Source organism: Aspergillus ochraceoroseus (assembly GCF_002846915.1).
Source record: "Aspergillus ochraceoroseus IBT 24754 chromosome Unknown P175scaffold_1, whole genome shotgun sequence".
NCBI classification, from domain to species: domain Eukaryota; kingdom Fungi; phylum Ascomycota; class Eurotiomycetes; order Eurotiales; family Aspergillaceae; genus Aspergillus; species Aspergillus ochraceoroseus.
The window spans coordinates 882,696-907,749 of NW_024468476.1; the positions used below are offsets into that span (position 1 = coordinate 882,696).

At 49.0% G+C, this 25,054-nt stretch overlaps 13 protein-coding genes across 13 annotated transcripts; 6 read left to right on the forward strand and 7 right to left on the reverse strand.

Moving 5' to 3' along the window:
* Positions 1-141: 141 nt before the first annotated feature.
* Positions 142-3,659, reverse strand: P175DRAFT_0553221 (Zn(II)2Cys6 transcription factor). The gene is made up of 7 exons (XM_040900467.1): positions 3,289-3,659; positions 2,825-3,233; positions 2,549-2,771; positions 2,460-2,491; positions 1,633-2,406; positions 862-1,578; positions 142-802 (listed from the first exon to the last, which is right to left on the reverse strand). The coding sequence occupies exons 1-7, from the start codon at positions 3,411-3,413 to the stop codon at positions 584-586; spliced, it is 2,499 nt and encodes an 832-aa protein (XP_040755314.1). The 5' UTR covers positions 3,414-3,659; the 3' UTR covers positions 142-583.
* On the reverse strand, positions 3,477-4,567 carry P175DRAFT_0527377 (uncharacterized protein; the record flags this gene model as incomplete). Its single annotated transcript, XM_040899516.1, has 5 exons — positions 3,477-3,659; positions 3,728-3,812; positions 3,957-4,215; positions 4,277-4,342; positions 4,546-4,567. 5 exons carry the CDS (start codon positions 4,565-4,567, stop codon positions 3,477-3,479), a joined length of 615 nt encoding a protein of 204 aa, XP_040755315.1.
* A 1,817-nt stretch (positions 4,568-6,384) lies between these two features.
* P175DRAFT_010743 (putative RNA interference and gene silencing protein (Qde2)) lies at positions 6,385-9,530 on the forward strand. The gene is made up of 3 exons (XM_040892341.1): positions 6,385-7,547; positions 7,600-7,841; positions 7,900-9,530. Exons 1-3 carry the CDS (start codon positions 6,479-6,481, stop codon positions 9,388-9,390), a joined length of 2,802 nt encoding a protein of 933 aa, XP_040755316.1. The 5' UTR covers positions 6,385-6,478; the 3' UTR covers positions 9,391-9,530.
* Positions 9,531-10,034: 504 nt separating this feature from the next.
* On the forward strand, positions 10,035-10,451 carry P175DRAFT_010674 (uncharacterized protein). Its single transcript, XM_040892337.1, has one exon. The coding sequence runs from the start codon at positions 10,187-10,189 to the stop codon at positions 10,418-10,420; it is 234 nt and encodes a 77-aa protein (XP_040755317.1). The 5' UTR covers positions 10,035-10,186; the 3' UTR covers positions 10,421-10,451.
* Positions 10,452-10,482: 31 nt separating this feature from the next.
* On the reverse strand, positions 10,483-12,219 carry P175DRAFT_0527379 (uncharacterized protein; the record flags this gene model as incomplete). Its single annotated transcript, XM_040899517.1, has 2 exons — positions 10,483-11,841; positions 11,911-12,219. 2 exons carry the CDS (start codon positions 12,217-12,219, stop codon positions 10,483-10,485), a joined length of 1,668 nt encoding a protein of 555 aa, XP_040755318.1.
* Positions 12,220-13,067: 848 nt separating this feature from the next.
* Positions 13,068-13,977, reverse strand: P175DRAFT_0426950 (DNA-directed RNA polymerase II subunit RPB7; the record flags this gene model as incomplete). The annotated part of the gene is made up of 3 exons (XM_040893208.1): positions 13,068-13,538; positions 13,589-13,669; positions 13,729-13,977. The coding sequence occupies 3 exons, from the start codon at positions 13,975-13,977 to the stop codon at positions 13,068-13,070; spliced, it is 801 nt and encodes a 266-aa protein (XP_040755319.1).
* Positions 13,978-14,752: 775 nt separating this feature from the next.
* P175DRAFT_0429138 (2-hydroxy-palmitic acid dioxygenase MPO1) lies at positions 14,753-15,521 on the forward strand (the record flags this gene model as incomplete). Its single annotated transcript, XM_040893344.1, has 4 exons — positions 14,753-14,785; positions 14,851-14,874; positions 14,928-14,987; positions 15,063-15,521. 4 exons carry the CDS (start codon positions 14,753-14,755, stop codon positions 15,519-15,521), a joined length of 576 nt encoding a protein of 191 aa, XP_040755320.1.
* Positions 15,522-16,558: 1,037 nt separating this feature from the next.
* P175DRAFT_0448891 (F1F0 ATP synthase subunit alpha) lies at positions 16,559-18,814 on the forward strand (the record flags this gene model as incomplete). Its single annotated transcript, XM_040894428.1, has 6 exons — positions 16,559-16,630; positions 16,808-16,977; positions 17,121-17,177; positions 17,244-17,364; positions 17,446-18,696; positions 18,765-18,814. The coding sequence occupies 5 exons, from the start codon at positions 16,559-16,561 to the stop codon at positions 18,694-18,696; spliced, it is 1,671 nt and encodes a 556-aa protein (XP_040755321.1). The 3' UTR covers positions 18,765-18,814.
* An 80-nt stretch (positions 18,815-18,894) lies between these two features.
* Positions 18,895-19,653, reverse strand: P175DRAFT_010817 (uncharacterized protein). Its single transcript, XM_040892346.1, has one exon. It carries the CDS (start codon positions 19,540-19,542, stop codon positions 19,093-19,095), a length of 450 nt encoding a protein of 149 aa, XP_040755322.1. The 5' UTR covers positions 19,543-19,653; the 3' UTR covers positions 18,895-19,092.
* Positions 19,601-20,880, forward strand: P175DRAFT_0489108 (methylenetetrahydrofolate dehydrogenase (NAD(+)); the record flags this gene model as incomplete). The annotated part of the gene is made up of 4 exons (XM_040895715.1): positions 19,601-19,797; positions 19,959-20,592; positions 20,649-20,738; positions 20,797-20,880. 4 exons carry the CDS (start codon positions 19,601-19,603, stop codon positions 20,878-20,880), a joined length of 1,005 nt encoding a protein of 334 aa, XP_040755323.1.
* Positions 20,881-20,904: 24 nt separating this feature from the next.
* Positions 20,905-22,397, reverse strand: P175DRAFT_0448896 (signal peptidase complex subunit 2). Its single transcript, XM_040894429.1, has 3 exons — positions 22,129-22,397; positions 21,683-21,981; positions 20,905-21,587 (listed from the first exon to the last, which is right to left on the reverse strand). The coding sequence occupies exons 1-3, from the start codon at positions 22,172-22,174 to the stop codon at positions 21,291-21,293; spliced, it is 642 nt and encodes a 213-aa protein (XP_040755324.1). The 5' UTR covers positions 22,175-22,397; the 3' UTR covers positions 20,905-21,290.
* Positions 22,398-22,414: 17 nt separating this feature from the next.
* On the forward strand, positions 22,415-23,996 carry P175DRAFT_0497048 (ER membrane complex subunit EMC3). The gene is made up of 6 exons (XM_040896193.1): positions 22,415-22,522; positions 22,599-22,632; positions 22,714-23,080; positions 23,143-23,304; positions 23,364-23,867; positions 23,946-23,996. Exons 1-5 carry the CDS (start codon positions 22,473-22,475, stop codon positions 23,546-23,548), a joined length of 798 nt encoding a protein of 265 aa, XP_040755325.1. The 5' UTR covers positions 22,415-22,472; the 3' UTR covers positions 23,549-23,867; positions 23,946-23,996.
* On the reverse strand, positions 23,775-24,602 carry P175DRAFT_0430316 (uncharacterized protein; the record flags this gene model as incomplete). Its single annotated transcript, XM_040893421.1, has 2 exons — positions 23,775-23,867; positions 23,946-24,602. The coding sequence occupies 2 exons, from the start codon at positions 24,600-24,602 to the stop codon at positions 23,775-23,777; spliced, it is 750 nt and encodes a 249-aa protein (XP_040755326.1).
* Between the last annotated feature and the right edge of the window lie 452 nt (positions 24,603-25,054).

A 25,054-nucleotide genomic window follows, 5' to 3' on the forward strand; every position in this document is an offset into this window, starting at 1 on the left:
ATCCGATGTTTGTGTCACGTGGCGATAGACGATAAGGATCAGATCAGGCCTTTTCAAACAATAACGAATGAGCCCCCAAAAAATATATGTGACGAACAAGATACTAACTTTCACAAAACAAGTATATTTACTATTAATTATGCCTTCCATAGCTATTGCAGAACAATTAGAGTGACATGCACCTCCATCCGTACATACATAATAGTCCCATTATAATCATTCATCATATAAGATCTCAAAAAGACTGCTTCAACTCAACAGAGTGGAGATAATAGTCATACAGGATCCCAGAGAACTCCGCGTGATAAGAATCAAATAAGGATAACTTACCACCATCTAGCGCCGTGGCCATCAAACCCACGAATATACATCGAAGAATACCCCACATGTCCAGCTAAGCATGCGAAGAACAAAAGCAATCATATATCGACGCAGTTAGGGTCAGGCTAAGTCACTTACAATACCCAGAAACCAACTTTTTTACTCCTCTGAGCCAGAGGGAAGCACTGTGGAAATATGAGACGTCTCCGGTGTTAGGATCAATTTATTTTCAAATCAGTTATGGGGACGAGAACCTGCATGTTCACGTGGAGCCATTGTTTTCAAACCCATTGCTGTGGGGAAACATATTGTTTGATCGAGGTAACGATCGCATTCTTTCCTGGGGGCTGCTGGTCTGCGCCCCCGGTAATTGTGTTGATGATAATGGCCCTGGACTCTGCTGCTGTTGCATGTCCGCAGGAGACCACCATGGGTTCGACGTGTCAAGAGTGGGACCTTGAATATAATTATCCCAAGCATCCTGTGAACGGGCGGCGGGGTTAGCACCATAATTTACGACTGTATCCAAGAAACTCCTACCCAATCCAAGTTGACCTGCATGTCGGGCATCTGCCCGAACATATTACTGAAAACAGAGGAAGCGCCAGGGATTGAATCTGCCGGTGTAAACCCGCCGAAATTTGGCAGGAGAGGATCGGCCATCTTCAGGGGTGTCTCGCTAAATGTCGAGGGTCCTTGACTGAGGGGAGTCATTCCGCTGCTAAGCAAGCCTAAGGTCATCGCTGCACTCTGTTTCTCATCTTGTGGCTCAAACGCAAGGGCGGGAGGGCCCGCTGAGGTCTTCTCGGCAACTCCAGACCTGAGCCTGCCTAGCATCACCCCAAGAGCGCCACCAGCCTTGAATGCCTCCATGGTCTCATCTTGAAGTTCATCCCAGATATCCTTACTGCGCTGGACGGCAGCTAGCATCTCATCCCGCCGCTCTCTGCCCCAGGCAAAGGCATCGGCAGACGTCTGTCCACCGCTAGGCACCTGATATGCATGGTAGAGATCAAGGCACACAATGGTTGCAGCGAGAAGGAAGTCGCTGGAGCTCAAGGAAGTGACACGGTTCTGTCGACTTCGCAATCGACCTGTCGGGCCCGTTTCTGCATGAAGCATCGCCTGGAACCTTAGTAGCTCCATGGCAGAGTCGATACAAGTTCTTCGCGAGTGTGTGAATCGCGGGTTCTCCCGTGCACGGATAAGATATTTTCGATGAAGAAGACATTGCGCTTTATGGTAAACGCTCATTACCTAAAGAGGGTTAGGGTAAATACTGAAAGAAAGGAGATGTAACCAACAACTTACAGAAAATCGCGACATGATAAGAACCAAGGGGTCTAACGGGCATTCTTCAATAGGACGAACGAGAAGGTGCTCTGGGATAACATCTCTTGCCCGACGAAGTTCCGAATCCATTTCCATAACCTTGTCATACGATGTACTCTGGAGAGAAGAGGCTTGTTCGATAGCTTTGCCCAGTACGTGTGCTAGACGGGATTTGGTAATAAGGTACGAGAGTGGGGTTGGTTCGCTTGGGGGTCGCGAGGGAGGAAGCTCCTTGCAATTCTCATCGAAATCATCATCGTAAAGATTGCGCGGGAACTCAGTATCACTATCTGCAATGCGGATCATACTGGGCAAGCCAACCTGGCAAGAAAACATCAGATCGGCTTGGCGTACAAAGGCCCAAACCCTTCGACGCATTTCACCCTGGAAAGGTGTAATGTTCGGGAATGCCTTGGAGTCACGATGGTAGCCCATTCGCATGGCCAGTCGCACAATTACGCCAACAAGGACCCAGACGGAAATATCTGCTTCTTTTGTTTGGCAAAAGTCGCCATGGAGGTGAAAAGCCAAGCATTCAATCAAATATGGATATGGCTTAGTATAGTCAGCCAGCGTCAGACACAGCGCCACAAGGTTCCGGAATGTGCCAGCCATGTCTAACGACTTACCCCGGAATTCAGGGGGTTCGTCGCCTTCACGATAATATGACAGCATAGAAAGTCTCATCATGGCAAATAGCATTCCAATCCAGACGATGCAAGTCTGCGAGGGGTCTTCCCAGTGTTTATTGTACTGCAACAGAATTAGAATCAGTTCCACCCTTAGCAAGCTGGGGGTCTACTTACTTGAGCTTGGAAGGTAGGACCATGAAGAAAATCTGTCTAATTATCAGTCTCCAAAACACAATACGGCAAATCACAGAACATTTACGTACGAGTTGCGGGGTCGTAACAGTTGAAGTAGCGCGCTATCAGCATATCTGTTGTATATTTTGAGGGAAACGAAGACATAATTTCTGCTCGACTAGTTGGCTTCATAGCCCCAAAAAGCAGGGTTGACCCCGGAACATCAGTGGGGAGCCGTGTGGTTTTGAGCCTCTCAGCTTGCTCCTCGTATTGCTTCTTGTGCGTGGTAAAATAATTACGGACTTCCGATATCTAGACCGACAAGGTTAGTACCAGGTCAGAAATTAGGCGAGACGTCGACTCACCTCGCTGAGAACAGACGCCCAATGTGCGTCACTGATATAGTACGACTTATTGTTGTCAAACTTCATGATTCCAAATGACTTGGTAACCTGTTCCGTGTCACTCTCCTCCTGAACCGGTTCATCGTCAACATCCAGATCAAGAATATTTTGAGCGGAACCGATGCTACTGCTTGTCCCAGATATTGCTGCCATAGCCGCTGCGGGGCCTTCAGCTTGCGACCCATTGGTCATTAATGATAAGACGAGACTTTCCAGTCGATCAATCCTATTCTGCATGTCATCTGGAGAATTCGAAGCGGCCTGACTTGGAGAGCTCTTTTTTCGGACGTTCGTTTGCGCGTACGTGCAGGAGTGAGCATCACCACGTTTGACGCAGTTTTCGCAGGGATGGGCACGGTTGCATTTAAGCCTGTCGCGGGGTTAGAATGTACGCTGAGGGATGAAAAGGGTTGTCGTCAACTTACTTTCGATGGCGGCAGGGGCCGCACGAAAGAGGCACTCGATTTCGTTTTCGCACAACTCTGAACTGGCCTTCGGGCGACACTGCGCCGTTACTCGAAGACGTTGTCGACGGTGGTGTCGGAGACATTTTTCTTTCTTTCTTTCTTTTTCTTGCGTATAAAACCGGAGACTAAATACAAATGGCGGAATGCTAGAGATAATCCACCAAATAGCAAGGCAAATGAAATGGTTCCAAGATATCGTAGGGAGCAAGAAACGGGTTATCGCTATTCGAAAGCAGGGTTTCTGCGCGTGTACACAATTTGATCCGTTTCTCAGGGCTCGGGTCACGCCAGATTAATAAATCGGAGCCCGCACCAGGATCCCTCTCGGGCTTGGTTCGGACTCAATGACAGAAAACACGGTGTTTCAGCAGCGTGTAGAGCTAAGATCCTTCCTCACCTCACTTGCAGTTGAAATACCAAGGGGTGTTTGGTGAACAAGAGGTGTGGCCAGTGGAAAAGCAACTTTCGCGCCCCTTCGATCACTTTTCAGCGGTCGGGGTCAATGATGGGCTGAAATGCGATTGCGTGCGTTGGGTGAGAAATATCCTATAGTCGCGGATTGAGGGCGATATGCGGGTTGTCGTTATTGCCGTTTTACCCAGCAGATAATCAAGAGCCCAGCTCACACAAAATCGACAACGAGCAGATGAAGTGGATCACGAAATGAAAAGTTTACGTCGCGCTCCCAGGGGGCGAGGAGAGGCGGGGGGAGACGGGTACGAGGGCAAAGATCGAGGGGTTCAACGACTGCCCGTCTGCTGGAATTAGATCTTGCGGCGAAGCTTCGACGGTGCCAAGATGTCGCAGAGGGCGAAATATCAACAGCGCACTCCTCCAAACTACCCAGGAAAGGTAGACGGTAGTTGAAAACGTAGTATTTGATGCCTAGACAAGCCACAGTTCCCGCCACAGGAAAAAGGAGACGAGGAACAGGAGGTTGTCCGACTTGGTCCCAGCAGTTGGAGGATGATTAATTCGTTAGGGATGAAGGCTGACTTATCTCCGTTATCACCTTGAAGGCGGTCAGTTCTGCGCTTATGGTCACTCCAGAGTCCCAGAGGGTCAGAGAATTTCCCTTGAAAGAAGAAAAAGGGACAGAAAGAAAGAAAGAAAGAAAGAAAGAAAGGAGGAGGGAAAGCGCTCTGAGAGGTCTATCCCTCTTTTTTACCATGACGATACATAGGTATGATCGACTCCCAACGGCGACTAACTAACAGGCCTCGCATTTTAAAAGCATGGGTCCCTATGCGACCAGCCTATCCCGGGGAAATCCCTCCAGCCTAAACCTGCCCATTTCCCTCCGTCTACGTCTAAAGGAGACACAAGAGATTCTAGCCTGGGGGTCAAAAAGGCCTCTCTTTGCTCATTTGCTGCGCCGTGTTATGGAGGTTGTGGCTTTGCTCAAATGGTTGAGTCACCTGTTATGCTCCAATCAGCATCAAGACTGGCGGAGGTTGTTGGTTCAGCTGTGGATCAGCCCAGACCTTTTTTTTTGTTGTTTCGGTAGGATCCATGATTTTTCTAGCTTCCAGCGGTTTTGACTTGGGGCTGGTTGGCCGGGATATGCTTGTTCTGACTATCGAGTAACAGTGAATGAATCGCCAGGGATCTCAACAATGAATGAGATAGGGACCGGCCTGAAGACAGTGAGTGGTTTGTCTACTACATAGTTACAAGGCCCAGATGTTCTGGGAGCAGGTGAATTCAGTCGAAGCTATCCAGTGCTCCAAACACTCCAAGCAACGACCCACGGAGCCATGACTCTATATTTTAGTGGATGTGCTGGGATATAAAATTATATATTCAGCAAGCTGGTCTGGATTTATAGACAGTAGAAATAACAATAATAATCAAATATAATCTTAATGAACCTGCTTTTTTTTTTTTTTCATCTTTTTGATAGCCATTAACTTGGAACTATGCCAACATTTCTATATGGAGTATTTATCCACACAGCCTTAACAATATTAAGCAACATCGGGTATTTATAACTATACAAATACCTAGTCACTGCTACCAACTTCACTTTAGCTAGTGATTCATACAGCCTTGTATTATAACCCTCAATTTCACTCTCTCCTCTCCAATCATTTCCTAAGCCTTTACAGAAAACTAGCCTATCTTGACCCTATTAACCCAATCATTAGAAACTACACTGTCAAAGTGATACAGGAAACAAGGATTTTCCAGCCAATGATCCCGCTGCCTCTGTCGTGTCTCTACATAGGTAGTACCAACACACAAAAGAAAACCATGCAAACAGCACCTCTTCATTACCCTTTAAAAGTGGTGGGGGAGACCCGCCCGTATCCAGCGTGGAGGACGAAATCCCTTCCGCCTCCAAACCGCGAACTAGTAACCACGCAGTACCAAGTACACTTTCATCTTCGAAGTTCTTATCGTCTGTGTATTACCTTTTTTTTTTTTCTTTCTTTTAGACCGTCTATACTCATCTACCATATTTTGGTTAACCCTGCAGCTTGACTTGGAGTTTCTTTTCCCTAGATTTTGGTTCTCTGGTCGCGTTGAATTCTATCATGTCTAACGCGGGCGGTCCACCCCAGCGGGGCAGCGGACGCGGCGACCGTGGTAGAGGACCTGGCACGGGGAGAGGTACCGGGAGAGGAAGAGGAAGAGGAAGTGATGACAGCGGCCCTGCTGGTCGCGGAGGAGGTCGTGGAGGAGGTCGTGGAGGTGGCCGTGATTCACCCATGGACCTTCCTATTCGCCAAGCGCCTGGTGATCGAGGTGACAGAGGAGGGAGCTTCAGAGGTCGTGGAGGAGGTCGTGGAGGTGGCCGTGATTCACCTATGGACCTTCCTATTCGCCAAGCGCCTGGTGATCGAGGTGACAGAGGAGGGAGCTTTAGAGGTCGTGGACGAGGCAGAGGGGACGATGTAGGAGGCCGAGGCGGCCGTGGAGGACGCGGGGGACGCGGAGGTGGTTATTTCGATCAGCATTCGACCATTTACACGTATATTCCCTTTTTCTTCCTCCTCCTCCTCCTCTTCTTCTTTTTACATCCGTGCTTCTGAGGAAAGAGCCCCACTAATTGAGACATGCTCATTATATCACTAGACCGGCTGGAGGGGTTCCATCTCCCAGTGACCAAGTTGCAAGGACCGAGGACACCCTGGTGACGGCTCTCATGAACAAACCCAGGTCGCCGCATAACCCGGAAAGACCAGGCTATGGAACCCAAGGACGTGAGGTTCTCCTGTATGCTAACTACTTTGAACTCAAGTCGGTTGGCAAAGGGCTATACCGCTATCATCTTGACATCGAAGGTGGTGGGCCTCGCAAATCACCGACAGGGAAAAAGGCCAAACAGATTGTTCACTTGTTGCTGGAGGAGCATTTCCCTGAGCTCAAAACACACATCGTGACGGACTACAAGTCAACGATGATATCGCATCGAAAGGTCCTGGATGAGGAAAACGAACCGGTTGCATTTGATGTTCGATATCGAGATGAGTACAGTGATGAGTATCCTGAGCGGCCAGAAGTGTACCGGGTTGTCTGCAAGTTCACTGGCCGGCTTGACCCTGCTCATCTTTTAAATTATCTCACCTCCTCTGATGCAGCTGCTATGTTCGATTCTAAAGCAGATGTCCTGCAGGCGCTGAACATCGCGGTTGGTCACCACCCCAAATCTGATACTTCTATTATTTCGACGGCTTCCAACAAGCATTACCCTATGGTTGGTGGATTGGTGGAAAAGTTCAACTTGGGAGCTGGTCTTGAAGCCCTCAGAGGGTACTTTGTCAGTGTTCGTGCAGCAACCGCACGCATCCTGGTGAATGTTCAGGTTAAATATATGGCTTGCTACCAAGACGGGCCCTTGAGACAGGTCATTGGGGAATTTCAGCACTCGGGCTCGCTCGACCCTCACAGCCTTGGGAAATTTCTTCTCAAAATGAAGGTTCGCGTGACTCACATTGAAAGAAAGAATAAGAAGGGAGAAATGATTCCCCGTATTAAGACCATACGTGGGTTGGCTACCCCTCGTGATGGGCAATCGCTGGCGAATCCACCCAAAGTGAGTCGAATCGGAGCAGGTCCCAGAGAAGTCCAGTTTTTTCTGGAAGCACCTGGACAGCCTTCGTCACAGCAATCCGGCTCAGCAAGCTCCCAGGGCAAGAAGGGAAAGAAACCGGCGAAGGCAGGCCCTAAGCCTTCCGGAAGCTATATCACTGTAGCCGACTTCTTCCAGCGCTGTAAGTATTCAAACCTCGTTTTACTGATAACACGTAACTGACCTTGTCGAAGACAATGTTTCAGTGGACCCTAGCATGCCAGTTGTGAATGTAGGAGACAAGGAAAACCCATCTTACCTCCCAGTTGAAGTGTGCATGGTTGAGCCTGGCCAGCCAGCAAAGGCTAAACTTACACCCAACCAAACACAACAAATGCTGAGATTTGCTGTTCGCACTCCAGCGCAGAATGCCATGTCAATTGTTACCCAAGGAACCGAGACCCTAGGAATTGGCGACTCCGCAAATCCTACTCTGGTGAGTGCCTCGCTGCTCAGGCGCGGGATTTAGTCCTAACGTTTGTATACAACAACAGGTCGACTTTGGCATCCAACATAACCCGAGCCTGATTACGGTCCCTGGGCGAGTCCTCTCCGCTCCCAATGTCTGTTACAAAGACGGTAAATCGAATCAGAAGCAGATCACCCCTATCGGTGGTAGCTGGAACATGAAATCGATCCGATTCTCTACCTCCACGAAGCTCTCCAACTGGACTTGGATCCTCATCGCCCCACGGAAAGGTAGACAGCACTTCGAAAATCCCAATGATCTAGATGACTGCCTTCAGAAGTTCACAGCCAAACTTAACGAGGTTGGAGTGATGGCAGCAGCACCTAAGCAGGGTCGACGCATTGTCTACAACAGAGACACCTATGAGATGGATATCAACACCACGATCTCAGATCTCTTAAGGGTAGAAGGCAAATCCAAATTAGAGCTCATCCTCACAATCCTCCCGTTTAAGGACACAGAGCTGTACAACTGCATCAAACAAGCGTGCGACATCCGTCACGGCATCCGCAACGTAAACGTCCTTGGCGAGCGCTTCCGAAACTGCGCAGACCAATACTTCGCCAACGTCGGCCTCAAATTCAACCTCAAACTCGGCGGCATCAATCAGCTTCTCAGACCCACTGAACTCGGCATAATTGGCGAAAACAAAACCATGCTCGTCGGTATCGACGTCACCCACCCCTCCCCAGGCTCCGCCGACAACGCTCCTAGCGTTGCCGGAATGGTTGCCTCCATCGACTCTTTCCTCGGCCAATGGCCCGCCGAAATCCGCATCCAAACCAAAGCCCGCAACGAAATGGTCGAGGACCTCGACTCTATGCTTAAAAGCCACCTCCACCGCTGGGCATCCCACCACAAGGGCGCCTTCCCCGAGAACATCATCGTCTACCGCGACGGCGTCTCAGAGGGCCAATACGACCTCGTCGTGGAAAACGAACTGCCCCGCCTCAAGGACGCCTGCAAAGCGCTCTACCCGGCGTCGATGACCGCAAAGGCCCTCCCCAAGTTCTCGATCATGATCGTGGGCAAACGCCACCACACACGCTTCTTCCCAACCGGCGACCAAGACGCCGACCGCTCCTCCAACCCCGTCAACGGCACAGTCGTCGACCGCGGCATCACCGAAGCCCGGAACTGGGACTTCTATCTCCAAGCCCACACCGCACTGAAAGGCACAGCCCGTCCAGCGCACTACTTCACCATCTGGGACGAGATCTTCGTCAAGATTAAGCCCTCCTCGCTCCCCCGGGGCCAAACCACAGCAGACCTCCTCGAGTCCATGACCCATCACATGTGCTATCTGTTCGGAAGAGCCACCAAGGCCGTGAGTATCTGCCCCCCGGCCTATTATGCGGATTTGGTCTGCACCAGGGCCAGATGCTATCTCAGCAATGTATTTGATCCGGTGACGCCAAGTGGGAGTGTCAGTGCCGGTAGCGGCCCGGTATCTCTGTTTGAATCGTCGCAGGTTAGGATTCATCCCAATGTCAAAGACACGATGTTTTATATCTAGGTTGCTGGGTTGAATGCTCATCGTCCCGGGCGGTATCTACTAACTAACTAGTTAGTTAATTCTTACTGACTTGCTTACGAACTTATTTACTTACGAACTTACAAATGTCATGACAAATTTGCTTGGACAGATTTGATATGATATGATATGTCTTTTTTTCTTGTCTTGGCTGGTTTGGAACTACACGGACGTCTTTGGACATGGGGACATATCGGGTGAATATTTCCTAGTAGTCTGATACTGATCAACTCCGACTGCTACTAATGCCTGTTATTTCCGATGTGCAAATCTTGTTCAATTTCTCTCTCTCTCTCTCTCTCTCTCTCTCTCTCTCTTTATGTTTGCTCATTAGCTACTGGATATTACAGAATGAACACACTGGGTTTTGCTTCTTTAAGAAAACTGTTAAATTATAATACCACATACTTCATTATCATTCTATCTGTATGGAACCGCACACGTTCCAGTCATTGCCGGGAGCAGCAGCAATAGCAGCACCACTGCACAGGGGTAGCCTAAGTATGCAGCAGTACTGGGGCAAGAGATAGTAACAAAATAACGTATCAGCGATAGTACATAAAATGGAATAAAAAAAAAAAGAAATAAGAAAGTCCAGTGCAAGACATGAAAAAAATGAAAAAGAAATACAGGGAAATACATGTTGATCACGAAGAAATTAAAAAAAAAAAGAGAGAGAGAAAGTATGTGAAATAAACACAGCAGTTAAAAGTGCCGCCGGTACGGAGTACTTTGGGGGGTTTGGTATACTGGAGACTTGGGGGAAAAAGAAACATCCATGATAGTCATAGATCCGTGCAAGCATTTGGTCAGCATCGTTGGATATGTTTTTTCTTTTCTTTTGCTTTTTTCCCCTTTTTTTTTGTTTTCTTTTTTCTTTCTGTTTATCGTATGTTGCGTGATCGATTTGATTGTTAACTTAAAAAGGTGCCCAGTTGACTCGACCAGCGCGCAAAGTAGAAGGGGGAAAAAAAAGATGATGAATGTACAGTTCCCCTGGACGAGGGTTTAAATGCCCAGAGAGAAGGAGAGACATTTTTTTTATTCAGCACGGTATTTCGTACTGGCTTTGATTTACATCTCATCGTCACCGAATCCCCAACTCTTTTGGTTGACTTTGCGCATATTGCGACGATGTGGAGGAGGAACGATCTTGGTAGGCTCTGGAGACTGATCATACGTGTCCCATGAAGCTTCCATCATCTTGACGGCCTTCTGGCGGTCTGTGGGAAAGGGTTTCTGATTCTCGAGGCTGGTTTTAGTGGTTTGAACTGGCTCAACATTGTCCGTCACCTCCCAGTGGCTCTGAAAGTCCTTCTGGCGGCCGGGTCCGTTTTGGACAACGGAGAGGGGACGTTCCTTGCTGCGATTGTTCCTGATGGGCCTGTCTTTCTCTGGCTCCTGCATGTCAGCTCCTTGCTCACCGTACAGAGTATCCTTGTAAAGATTTAATCCCTTGTTCTGGAATGAGCTGATGATGCGGGCGCCATTTTGCTCGCCGTTATCGACATCTGTGAGTTGGAAATGTGTCTCTGCATCACGTCGGGGCTGAACAACGCGTGGCCTAGCAGGGGGGGTGTCTTTCAGGTCAGGCTCATCGTCGCTCCAGCCGAAATGACGGACTTCCTCACCGCGTAGCTGACGACGGGGCTTCTCGGGGGTCGTAAAGTCTTCGAATTCCCAGTGGCCGACCTGACGCGATGCCGGACGCGAAGATGCCTGCTTGATCTCGCGATTGCTGTTGTCAGCGCCTAGCTCAAAGTGATCATAACGCTTGGGATGCGCGCGGTAAGCAATCTGCTCTGGCTTCTCGGCTGCGACAGTCTCGTCATCATCAAAGAGACGCGATGGGCGGAAGTTCTTGCCCGCACCTGCTTTGGGGGCGATTGGAGTTGCGTCTGGTGCTTCCTCGCCATTGTCGTCACCGAAGATGCGCGATGCGCGGTAGTTCTTACCTGCACCGACTTTGGGAGCAATCACACGGGATCGCGAGGGAGTTTCCTCGGGGTTATCGTCGCCATCGTCGCCTACAAAGAGTTCACTGTATTCACGGGGTGGGGGCTGTGCGGACGCAGGGGCGCGGGGGGCCCGCACGGGCTGAGCGCGGTCTTTGCCCGGAGAAAGCAGTTCGAACAGGGAGTCGGCGGCGTAGGGGTCCTTGATGTATTTCTTGCCCGGAGAGGCGCCAACATCTTCGCGATCCTCTTGTTCCTGCTTTGCGGGAAGAGATGGAGCGGGTTGTGCAACTCCGTTATCCGCAGGAACTGACGCGACGGCCTGTTTGATCAAACGAGTTTGCTTATCTGCATCACGAATAGGCCAGCTGCGAGCACGGTTACCAATGACCTCGACCTGCTTTAGGAGGGATCCTTGGTCCCAGTAGACTCTGACATTCTGGATCTGGTTCTGGGAATTGAAGCGAACAATATGGACCTATCTCAAGGGGAAGAGCGCATAATTAGTACGTGTGGGGGAGGAGTGGAGGAAGCAATATGCACCGACCGTGGGGAAAGTCGCGACGCGATCGAGCAGGAAGTTCTCGTCTAGATTAGGGAGGTACACCCCTCCTGCAGAGATGAACTGAATGGAAGTTTCAATTTCAACACAGAGAGAGCTAGCCCCTTGAACGACATCAAGGATCTTTTCGGAATTGATCTTGACGACATGTTGCTGTTTGGTGAGTTGCTTGACGACCGCGTCGGCGCCGTTGACTTCGGTGGTGGAGGTGATATAGATCAGGGAGACATCCGGAGCCAGGGGGGCTGACCTAGGGTCAACCAGGAATCTCTGGTACACGTTTATCAAAGACATGGTGAGACTGAGAAACGAGCGTAAACGAGGGACAAGAGCCCAAGAAATTAAGGAATGGAAGGGTTGTTGTTGATTTGGTTTGAAGGATGAAGTTTGGTGGGTTTAGTTGGAAGACACGAACCACAGTTGAGGGAGAAGTGGAAGTGGGAGTTTGCAAGTATGTAACTATTTAGTTATGAATTTATGAAGAGAAGGAATGTAGAAAACGATGAATGGGAATTCCCTGGGGATCAATTCAGGAGAGGTCTGGAATCCGTCTAAATTTTATTTCATTATTGAGTCTCTACGACTCGATCATATAAAAAGAAAGTGCAGGAAGATCGGAAATTCGGCAGGGTGAATGGAGATGCTCTTAGTTTATCATAAGAAGAAGAAAATACCTAACAAGAAGAACATAATGACTTCTTCTTCTTCTTCTTCTACTTTCTATCATAGAATCCAACTTGCTTTTCATTAAAGTCATCATCATAACAATAACCTCTCAAGGACCGCGGATTCCACATCCTCGGGTAACCTTCAAGACACACCAGTGTTTCACTACTCAACGCCCGTCCCCCAAGCCACGTCTCTCCGGCAACTGCTCAGAATTTCTTCATTCGCATTCTGGAACTGTGGGGTTTGATTGGTTTCATTTTTAAGTCTGAGGGGGGGGGGAAAAAAAGGTCTGATAACCTCTATTTGATTATGGTATTCTATGTCCAGTATACATATACTCCACTCCCCGTCCCTCGGGCCTCACTTTCCCGGGTAGTAGTGTCTGTTTTGGATTATCATTTCTCGTCAGTGTCTCCCCTGAGTTCTGGTGTGGTCTTTTCAAAACAACCTGGTTTGTGAACGGTGCGCGTTGACTACACTTCGAAGCCCGCGCTTGCCCCAAAATTCGGAAATGAGAGGCTCCCACCATTTTCTCTCCATCTCGGAACCGATGGAACCTCTGGACTTCGTACATCGCAATTGCAGCCGCGATGACTGGCTGTCAGGCCGCTAATGCTGGCTATATGCGGTAAACTACATCTCCCCAAGCGCTCGTTTGTAGTGGTATAAATCGTCATGATCGTCGTGGGCTCGCGAATTTGCATTACAAAGGTCTGAAGAAAATTGCGCTTGTTAGAAATGCCAAACATAGAGAGCCGCAGACCAAGTACCCACCCTAGATAATCCTCCTTAATCGTTCCAATGGCATTGATTGCAGCAACGTCTGGCTTGACACCCAGGATCTTGAGCCGCAAACTTGTGCCCTTCTCAATCACTTGATCCGCATGGTCAGTGTACTGGGGAGGCACTGTATTGGGCTCCCATTTAATATCGGACGGAATGTTCTCGAGGTACATTAGCTCAAGGTTAGTAACAGTGGTACAACATGACATACTTTTCGCGCAATAAAAACGGACAATGGACCAGCCAAGGTGAAGATTCCAGTAGGCTTAACGGAGGTAACAATGGCATCAACCTAAAAGCCGACTGTTAGAAAGCAAAGCACCACCATATGCTTGTCTAACCGAGACGTACAGTTTCTCCTCGGAAAGGCTTCCAGATGATCGCTCGGTATTTAATGGTGTATTCAGCCTGGCCGTTCGATGGTAGCACCCGTCCCTCACCAATATCCACCATATCCATCACACAAATCACGAAATGGTCTCCGGTGCATCGTCCTTCCTCTTCCTCATTTAATCGGTTGATGAGGTACTCGCGCACATTGGGCCCGAAATAAGAAGGGTGAAGGGTGATGACCTTGGTTTCTTCTTTGAGGAAAAACATGATGAAGTGCGATTGACCGTCTCCCTAGCGTACGGACTTGTCGCAAGCGTAAGGGGATCTCGGGTGGAATTGGCGTCGCGCAGTATCCTTGCGGTAGTCGGAAGATTTTCCTGCCGCTCGTAGTATCCTTAGATTCTGGCTGGGAATGGTGAGAACTGGATCATGTAACGACCGAAATACCAGTAAACGAATCGATGAATGCTAGAATAATCGACAGCTCATGACCGATCACAACAAGAAAACAGCGGCCAAATCCCGGGAAAGAGCGCAAGTTCTGGAGAAGAATTACGACGGGAATACTCCAGAGAGGTAGCCTGCCTTCGAGACGAGCAAGATGGACGAGCAAGATCCTGAAACCAGCCAGCACCTAGGCAATCCAACAACAAAAGCTGTGTCGCACGATCCGCAAGTGCTGGACGAGTCACCTGACCTTGCGGGCTAGTCTTCTTACGGAAGATTGATTACAGGTTCATACTAGACAATACACGAGAAATGTGTGAGATCATCGACCTTTCTTGTCATTATGTCACGGTAATACAGATACTTCAGCATCAAATCATGGCCTCGGTTTGCTTCACCTGCACATGACGTTGGGCTAAGATTCTCACCTTCAGGTAAATTCTCCGCTTAGGCTGCCTTTTCTGGGGTCTCGTCGTACGATGACCTTCGACCTCCCAGTTCTCCGGATTTTATCCAGCATTTGATCCTTACTTTCTCCATCTTTCTCCATCTTCACCTCCTTGTGTCTCCTATAACCGGCCTAAACCACTTCAAGATGGCTTTGAATCTCGAGAAGCAGCTGCTCTTTGTAAGTTCTTATCTTATGTACATAATTTTATATCAACGAGGTGTATTTACATTTTTTTTTCTTAGTATGGTGCATACCATAACAACCCAGTATGTCCCTTCTCGGCCGTCCTATATTCGCCAGCATCGCTTATCATTCCCAGGTGAATGTTGCAATTCATATCACATGTGTTCCGATACTTTTGTTTACGGGTATCGCAATGGTATGCTATCACTACACCGGAGATATCGATGTGGGAACTATATTTTAATGGACATCATATCATGCTCAACGTTAGGCGTCGAATTCGCCCGCTCTTTTCAAACTCCCCGCAGCCCTCCAGTTTGAGAACCTACCTCCCAACATTGGAACAATCGGAGCACTAGTATATGCTACATTTTACATCCTCCTGGAGCCCGTCGCAGGAGCTCTCATTGCGCCTCTTTTGATCGGAAGTGCCGCATTTGGAAACCACCTTCTGGCCACCTACGGCATGACTGCGAATTACTGGTTTGGTGGAGTTCATGTCGTGTCGTGGCTGCTGCAATTCATCGGCCACGGTGCTTTCGAAAGGCGGGCTCCCGCTCTGCTGGACAACCTAGTCCAGGCGCTACTACTAGCTCCCCTCTTCGTATGGATGGAGATTCTCTTCTTCTTTGGTTATCGGCCAGAGTTGAAGGCACGATACAATGCCAATGTGCAAAAGGAGATTGCCTCGTTCACGGAGAAGAAGAACCAGAAGGCAACAGCGAAATAAGTACTAGACACATGGGACGAGGAGCTATCATCCTTATGGCTTGGCTGAGACCTGGGTATAATTCTCATTACGACAGCGTTTATGACTTGATGCTACCAGTTAGGCTAGAATATGTTGGAATCACTCGTCAAGAGGGTAATTTAGATATCTGGATCCCAAAATCTCTGTAATGGCTCCAAGTTATCTACCTTAGAGTAGAGTTGATATTCTGTGAAGAGACGACTTGATATTTATGTATGTGCCATGGACCTTCCAAGCGCAGGGAGCGATCATAATAATGTAAATTACACCGCAACGGGCAATAACGAAAGAAGGGGCGCGAGTGGGGGGTGCGAGACTAGGAAAGGAAAAATACGGTCGAACACCGGAACGAGAAGAGAGAGCCAGTCCATGTTGGACTTGATGCCACCCCCTCTTTCTTTACTAAAATAGGTGCTGCTAAATGAGGCCCTAAATCTGTATGTATACATACAGAATGCAAGAGAAACTCAATTGAGCTGCCATAGAGTTGACAGGAGAGTCTCTTCGGTTGTGCAGCAACCAAGCGCGATGAGTAAGCACGACGAATATCCGGAGATCCGAAAAAAAATACAAACACACCGTCCTGTAAAAATGGAAAAATTGGGACTGCCAGGTGGCCGGCCCGGCAACCGCTTTTCAACACAACGAAAATCTTCACTCCGTAAATTTTCAAATCAATGCAAAAAAAATAAAAGAAAAGAAAAAAAAAATTGAGTCTAGAGGAATTAGAATAAACATTCAATGCATCATTTATTTTTGTCTGGTAAGATTTTCAGGTAGAATATCTTTGTATACGTGGAATTGAGGACGGGTCCCGTGAGCGCACTAGGGCGGGTTCGGAGGTTGCTGAGGCTCGGCAAAAATAGGCTTAGTCTCAGTCCTGAGAATCCTCCCAACCCCGACGACAAAGCTCTCCTTCCATCCCATCCACAACCTCCCTCCTCTTTCACCTCTTCCCCCAATTACGTCTCTTCGTCAGAGAAACCACTCTCCCACTCCTCTGAACCCCCTTCACAATGTTCAGGAACGCTTTGCGGCAATCCAGCCGCACCGTTGCGGCTGCCTCTGCCACTGGCAGGATCGCCTCGGTGAGTCCTATCCCTGTGTAGGTCGACGACGACGACGCAATTTGCCCGTTTTCCATCCGAAAGTCATCTCAATGGGGATCTCAATCGGTGCTTCGGACCTCACAATCACTTCTCTCCCATTGTCGCGCGTTGTGGTTGCCCTGATCTGGTGTTAACAAATTTTGCGTTGGTCTACAGGTTCGCGCGGCTGTCCCCGGCCCCGTCTCTGCTGCTTCCAAGCAGGTCCGTACCTACGCCGCTGAGGCCAAGGCTACTCCCACCGAGGTCTCTTCCATCCTTGAGCAGAGAATCCGTGGTGTCCAGGAGGAATCCGGCCTTGCTGAGACTGGTCGTGTCCTTTCCGTCGGGTACGTTGTCGATTTTCCCCCAGTTGAAAAAATTTGGCAGCGACCTCAATTCATCGAAAACGTCGGGAAAAACATCGAAAATCGCAGCTCAATTGCTTCAACCATCGTAGTACTATTAACTAATGCGATTTTTATTTCAATAGTGACGGTATTGCTCGTGTCCATGGCATGACCAATGTCCAGGCTGAGGAGTTGGTTGAGTACGTATCCCGAGATTACTTGGTTTCAATCCCTTTCGCCCGAGATCAGTGCTAACGGATAAATAGGTTCGCCTCTGGTGTCAAGGGTATGTGCATGAACCTTGAGGCCGGCCAGGTCGGTGTTGTGTTGTTCGGTTCCGACCGTCTCGTCAAGGAGGGTGAGACCGTCAAGCGTACCGGAGAGATTGTGCGTATTTCCCTTGATATTATGGATCTAAACCCATGGGGAAAAAAAATACAGGAAAGATGATTCTAACAAACCCAATAGGTTGATGTCCCCGTCGGCCCTGAGCTGCTCGGCCGTGTTGTTGACGCTCTCGGTAACCCCATTGATGGCAAGGGCCCCATTAACACCACCAGCAAGAGCCGTGCTCAGCTCAAGGCTCCTGGCATTCTGCCCCGTCGTTCCGTCAACCAGCCCGTCCAGACTGGTCTGAAGTGTGTCGACTCCATGGTGCCCATTGGCCGTGGTCAGCGTGAATTGATCATCGGTGACCGTCAGACCGGTAAGACCGCTGTCGCTCTCGATGCTATGCTCAACCAGAAGCGTTGGAACTCCACCTCCGACGAGACCAAGAAGCTCTACTGTATCTACGTCGCCGTCGGCCAGAAGCGTTCCACCGTCGCTCAGCTCGTCAAGACTCTTGAGGAGAACGACGCCATGAAGTACTCCATCATCGTTGCTGCCACTGCTTCTGAGGCTGCTCCTCTGCAGTACCTGGCTCCCTTCACTGGCTGTGCCATGGGTGAGTGGTTCCGTGACAACGGCCGCCACGCCGTCATCATCTACGATGATCTCTCCAAGCAGGCCGTTGCCTACCGTCAGATGTCTCTGCTGCTTCGTCGTCCCCCCGGTCGTGAGGCCTACCCCGGTGACGTCTTCTACCTCCACTCCCGTCTGTTGGAACGTGCTGCCAAGATGAACGACAAGCACGGTGGTGGTTCCCTCACTGCTCTCCCCGTCATCGAGACCCAGGGTGGTGATGTGTCCGCTTATATTCCCACCAACGTCATTTCCATTACCGATGGTCAGATCTTCTTGGAGGCTGAGCTCTTCTACAAGGGTATCCGTCCCGCCATTAACGTCGGTCTGTCCGTGTCCCGTGTCGGCTCTGCTGCCCAGGTCAAGGCCATGAAGCAGGTTGCTGGTTCCCTGAAGCTCTTCTTGGCTCAGTACCGTGAGGTCGCTGCCTTTGCTCAGTTCGGTTCCGATCTCGATGCCTCCACCAAGCAGACCCTCAACCGTGGTGAGCGTCTCACTGAGCTGCTTAAGCAGAAGCAGTACTCCCCCATGGCTGTCTCCGACATGGTTCCTCTCATCTTCGCCGGTGTCAACGGTCACCTTGACACCATCCCCGTCGCCAAGATCCTCCAGTGGGAGTCTGACTTCCTTGCTCACCTCAAGACCAACCACCCTGAAATCCAGGAGACCATCGAGAAGGAGGGCCAGGTCAGCAAGGACCTTGAGGCTCAGCTGAAGGATGTCATTATCACCTTCAACAAGTCCTTCAACGCCTAGGTGAGCACAAGGCAATTTTGCTAATTAGCCCACTGTGTACTGTTTTATTCCTGACTCTATGTGTATAGACAAGATAGCTTGTACAATTTGACTCCACTGTTGTGTTTTTTTTTCTCTTTTTTTTTCCTTCATCGGAACTTCGGGTTGGCCGGAATCGGATGTAAGCCGGCACGTAAGGCCTCGGCGATTTTCACAACCTGGTATTTCTGTAACTATGAAAACAACATCAGTGGTGGGCCGAGAAAAAGGGCTAAAAAATATGATTAATATCCTGTACGTTTAGATGTTTTCTCGCGGCAAAGGACAGGATCAGACGGATCGACTAGGGGAGCTGGCAAGTCCGGAAAACAAGGAATTGTGTGGTCTCCAGCTGGTCTTTGACTCGGATTCCTTTGTCTACATATATGCAGCCTGAATATGATTTCCTTTGTTTTGTTTTTTTTTTTTTTTGCGTATTGTATTTTGAATAATCATAACTCTGTGAAGTCCAACTGGAAGCATGCATGTTTCTATTCCAAGGAACTGATATGTGAACCTCAACACTAGGGATCCTAAGGAACAACTAAAAGGCACATCCCATCGTACTTTTCCAGATTGCAGCAGGTAAGTACACTTCGCAATTAAATTGTTATTGGGGTTGCTTTTCAACTGGATCTTTCCATGACCACACCGCACTGCAGAGGAGCCAATGGCTCTACTCAAGTATTCCGGGAGCATTGAGGAGCTCGATATATATTTCATACGGCCAGATGAGGTCACTTCCAGATGCGGGACGGGACGCCTGTTATCGATAAGCGAATGGTTTTTTCCCGGACCAAATTTTCTTCGAGACCCCTCCACCACCATAGCAGTCTCTAGGGAACAAACGGCATTGACTCACTCACCCCCATTCCTCACTGCAAAAATGGCTACTACTTCCCATTCAGCTCCATCCTCTTGCAAGGTGATGCTCTCCAAGAATGTTGCGAATGGCTTGCTCGCGGAAGTCTTGGAGGGTGTCAAAACCTTGGAGAAACCCCCCCACCTGGTGGGATTTTTGGCCAACAGCGACCCTGCGGCACTGATGTATGCGCAGTGGACGGAGAAGACGTGTCTTGAAAAGTGAGCATTCTCTCATACTTATTCTGACTTTGCCATTGATCTTCTGTGGACTCGATGCTGAGCGCTACGCTACATCCCCCCCCCCGCCTTTGAATACTCGACCCGAGTCAGTACTCATGTCAGGTGCCCCGTAGCTAACGTAAATCTATCTCATGATATAGTGGATTCCGCTACTCTCTCCGCGAAGTCCACCGGGACGACCTTGAGGAAGCCATTCTGGCTGCCAATGTCGACGACGAAGTCGACGGCATCATCGTATACTACCCCATTTTCAACAACCGACAAGACCAGTACCTGCAGCAGATTGTGGACGTATCCAAGGATGTAGAGGGTCTTAGCCATCGTTACATCTTCAACATGTACCAGAACATTCGTTTCCTTGACCCGGAGACAAAGCGCCAGAAGTGTATTCTTCCTTGCACCCCTCTTGCCATCATCAAGATTCTCGAATACCTGAACATCTACAACACAATCCTGCCTTATGGAAACCGACTCTTCGGACACACGATTTGCGTGGTGAATCGGTCGGAGGTTGTTGGCCGACCACTTGCGGCCTTGTTAGCGAACGACGGAGCCTGCGTTTATAGTATTGATATTACCGGGATCCAAAAGTTCACTCGTGGAGAGGGTCTGAAGAAGGGAAGACACGAGGTTGAGGAGGTGGAGGGAATGGAATTGAAGGATATTGTCCCATTGTGTGACACCGTCATCTCTGGAGTTCCTGGAGATAAGTACCAGTTTGACACTAGCCTGCTCCGCGAAGGTGCTGTGTGTGTCAACTTCTCCAGCGAGAAGGTGAGATCCCGCCCTAACCCCCTCTGCAAGAATAATGACTGATATATTGTATGTAGAACTTTGGCCCTGAAGTGAAGCAAAAGGCGTCTATTTTTGTGCCTTCCATTGGAAAGGTGACCATCGTTGTCCTGCTTCGAAACTTGCTGGTAAGTGGAGCCCCTAGATCTTTAAGCGCTTCCTTAGTATCTGACCCTCTTGTCACAGAGACTCATCCAGAACAAGAGAATGGATGATGTTAAGCCTGCTGCTGCCACCGAGCGGCCAGGAACCCTGGAAGCTTCTTCCTAAGAAGAGGACGGGATGATTGTAATAAAGTGAAAGATGATGATATAAAGCAGAGCCAGCCATAGAATTTCTTGTTTGTTCCTTAATGTTGCTAACATTCTCTATTATTTTTTTTTTGCCCCATATTTATCCCCAGCTTCCTTAGAACTTGGAATATTGCTGTACCTATGAATTAGTGCTGTCGACTCTGCCCTGAACAGCTAAAAGACCGGTGAAGCAGATAGATAAACTAAATATATAAATGAATATATGAATGCTACCCGTTGCTCACACCTATGCTACTCTTTATGAGAAAAAAAATTCTGTGGCAAATATTTGACTGAAAAGCAACAGGAGAGCTATAAATCAAAGAGCACACATTTGAACATAAGCACACACATTTTTGCTCAATCTGGAGTAGATACTATATCTGGCTACTTTCTCTTCTTGGTGTCTTTGGATGATTGACTGTCAGCCCCTTGCACACCAACAACACTTGCCACGCCACTGGTCTTCTTCTCAGTTTCCCGAGCTGCCTCCCGTAGCACGCCAATCTCCTTTGCAAGCCAATTTCGAAACGGCTCCGGGTGGAAAACTCCATCCTTCGAAAACCAAACCGTAAACGGAGCTTCGATCTCTTTCTCTTCGATGACTGCATTGGATGCGGACTTGTATTGGATGCGGAGCTTGTAGAGAGGAGTATGTTTCTTGACAGAGGAGCGGATTGAGATCTGTTTTCGTATGCAACAAAGTAAGGGATTAGCCTAGTGCCCTATGTATATATACTGATACTGACACTCCTTCCCGGGGGGGGGGGGGGGATTACCGTTTCACCCGACTTGCGCTTTCCCCGGAATACTTCGCTCGCTTCAACAGCCCAGATCCAGTATGTGAGCAGCGAGTTGAGAATAAAGTATGAAGCCACGGCCGCAAAGACCCATGTTGATTGTGTTGCTTCCCATCCTAGCTTGCGATCCGCGTAAAATGTGAATCCTGCGATTGCGACGGCACTGTAGCCCAAGAGGAATCGGACATTGGTTTTGAAGTGGTCTTGGGCGAAGGTATAGGGTTGGGGGAGGGTGCTTAAGTACGGCACTAGGGCGTCATCTGTTGTTGATTTGAGGTCTATATTGAGCAGTTAGTGAGGTACCTTAGTTATGAGAGAATGATAGCAAAAAGGCAAAAAAAAAAAAAAAGAGGCATAAACAACAGAACTCATTATGAATAGAAAATAAGCCAGAACATCCTCAATCTTATTATATGCAAACTAACCATTTGGAGAGTAAACTGGCACCTTGGGTGCAGCTTCTGAAGCCATTGTGAAGTCTGAGATTCTTTGACAGAGGGCAGAAAGAAGACTTGTATGAGCTTGAAGAATTATTATGGAACGCTCCAACTGGAATCCCTAATGTGGCAGATTTTAGGACGTGCTGATGTTCATAATCAATAAGAAAAGTTGCGGCGAGCTGTCCCTTTCGTAGAGGGCGGAGCTAAAGCGGCGGCAGTATTCCTCTGGCTTGTAGTCCCGGCTGCCCGCCTTGGTCCAACCCTGTGGTGAGCTTTCTCTCTCAACTGAACTGCATTTGCATCTTTTCGGCCAATTATTCTCATCCAGTATGGCATTGCAAGGTGTAGAGCAGACCATCCTTCGGGATCCAGCTCTATTGTGAGTATTTTCTGTCCCTTGACTTTGGGAATCTCTGGGATCTCCACGGAAAGGATGAACTGACGTGAACGCCCAGCTACTGGATTTTGATCCCGATTACTATTGTCATGGTATGTGGTGCATTCAAGCAAGACCTATCAGGAACTGGATCACAGACATAAAGACACACAGACACTAATCATACGAGTTAGATCTTGACTGGTATGCTACGCCATTATGCCACAGTTTTGATGAGTTCCCCCCCGAAACCCGCCTCAACGCTGGCCGAATCTCGCGAACGCCTTGCCCTCCTCCGTGGCGTTAACCTTCGTAACCACGCCGCCGCCGTCCTTCCGAAGGAATCATTCGAGATGCGAAAGAGTTACCTTGTCACTGGGTTCCAAAACGGCACTTTTCTCAAGGATCCCGCCAACAAAGGACAGCCACCGGCTAATCCCATGACGGATCCCGCGGGCATGGAGGCCATGATGGGAATGATGAAGGGCAATATGATGATGATGATCCCGCAGACTCTGATCATGAGCTGGATCAATGCGTTCTTCTCGGGATTTGTTATCTGTACGTTCTTAACAGCGCTCTTTGTCTGTCTCGATGTCCAATACTAAACGGAATGGCACTAGTGAAACTCCCATTCCCTCTCACTATTCGCTTCAAGTCGATGCTTCAGTCTGGCGTTATGACCCGGGACTTGGACGTGAGATGGGTGTCGAGTCTTTCGTGGTACTTCCTGAACCTGTTTGGTCTGCAATCTGTTTTCGGCTTTATTCTGGGTAGTGATAATGGTGGGTTCATCCTCTCAAATCTGTTCATATTTCTTATGCTTGTGCTAATTTGGTTTTAGCGGCTAACCACATGGCGCAACAAATGGGCTCTATTAATCCTGCTGCTGGCGCCAACCCCTTCCAGCCTGGACAAGACCCGCATAAAATGTACTTGAACGAAGCAGAGAACTTGGAAGTCATGGAGCATTTCTGCATCCTTGATGGTGTCGAGGAGAGAGTTCTGCGCAAGTACGGTTCGGCCTAGTAGGGAGGATAGTTGGCCGATGTATTCCTTTTCACTGTTCTCCTGTTTTATATTTCTAAGAATATGGGAAAGTACGATTATAACAGATACAAATGACGAATAGAATAATGGAAGTGTACCGGATCGAATCTTGTGTATAAATGTAGCGCAGCTCAGTTTGTATCTGAATTCAGCACAGTTAGAAGTAGTGAAGAAGCATAACATCATAACTCATCAAATGAAGAATCTAACGATAGTTGATTACACCGTTTAGGATCCATACTTCACCGTTCGAAACCTGCTCGGCGATACTCTCAACCTCTACGCCGCTTGGCTCAATCTATATGAGGCATGTTAGCATACGAAACCCCCGCTGCACATTGATTGAGACATAGAAGACGAGTATGGAAGCACATACGTAGATTTTATCTCCATCCTTTCTCCATCTCAACTTATCTCCTCCAATCGTCTCCGCCTCTTCTCCCTCCTTCCAAGGGCTCTGGGGAATTATATGAGCAGAGACAAAACGCTTCAGGTTGCGCTTTGCTCGCTCTCGCCCCTCGTCACCTTCATACGCACGTACCTCCCCAAACTCCTCATAATCATCCGGATTCTCCCAGGGCTTGCGCGGCAGGTCTTGGATAGCGCTATTGCGCGGAGCAAGCACGGTTATGTTCGTCTTCGAGTCATTCAGCAGCGATTCCACCGACTCAAATTGCCGAGTGAGGGATGCAAAGACGTTGATGCCACGGGTCTTTGGCAGGACATCCGACACTATAGGATCATCACCACCGGGGCCGCCGTGCGGAAGAACCCCAGTATCGACCGATGGAGGAGGCATGGCCGCGTTCTTCGAAACCGCTCCGTCCGCCAGTGGCTGCTGATTCCCAAGCCACTCCTTTATTCGCTCGAAATCCTTGATACGCTTATCGTGTCGTAGATGAGGAGGGTCAACTAAGGAACTTGGGAGGCGCTTGCGAAGTGAGAAAGAAGGTAAGCCCCAGGCAACTGATACTGTGCAGAAGAGGAACAGGAAAAGGGAAAGATATGTGGCTGCGACTGAAATATGTCGCATCTTGGGCTGGCGATATTAATAACTATCTGGCGTCCAGTCAGTCTTTTCCCTTTTTTTTGCCGCTTTCGCATTTTAGGTAGCGACGCTCGCGGTCTTTTTGATCGACTTTCACCGGGCGGGGGGAGAGAAGGCGTGGTCTCACTCCATGACGCAACACCGCCGCCGCTGCTGATGATTCCTGGTCCCGTGCAGCACATCCGCCAGCCCACCGCCCACGTGAGTGCGGCAGAGAAAGTGGGACGCAAGGATATTGCACGTGACCTCTGTTGATTTTCGGATTTACGGGTTTATCCGATTGGGCCTCTGGACATGACTCAGCCACACTTCCTAAAACGGGCTCCACTAACGTGGTCTAATTGTAATATTCAGGGCCTCCTAATTAGATAGATTGAAATACTTTTCGTTGTTGTTTTTTCAACGACCGGTTTCGGTTGTGGATTACGTTATACCAA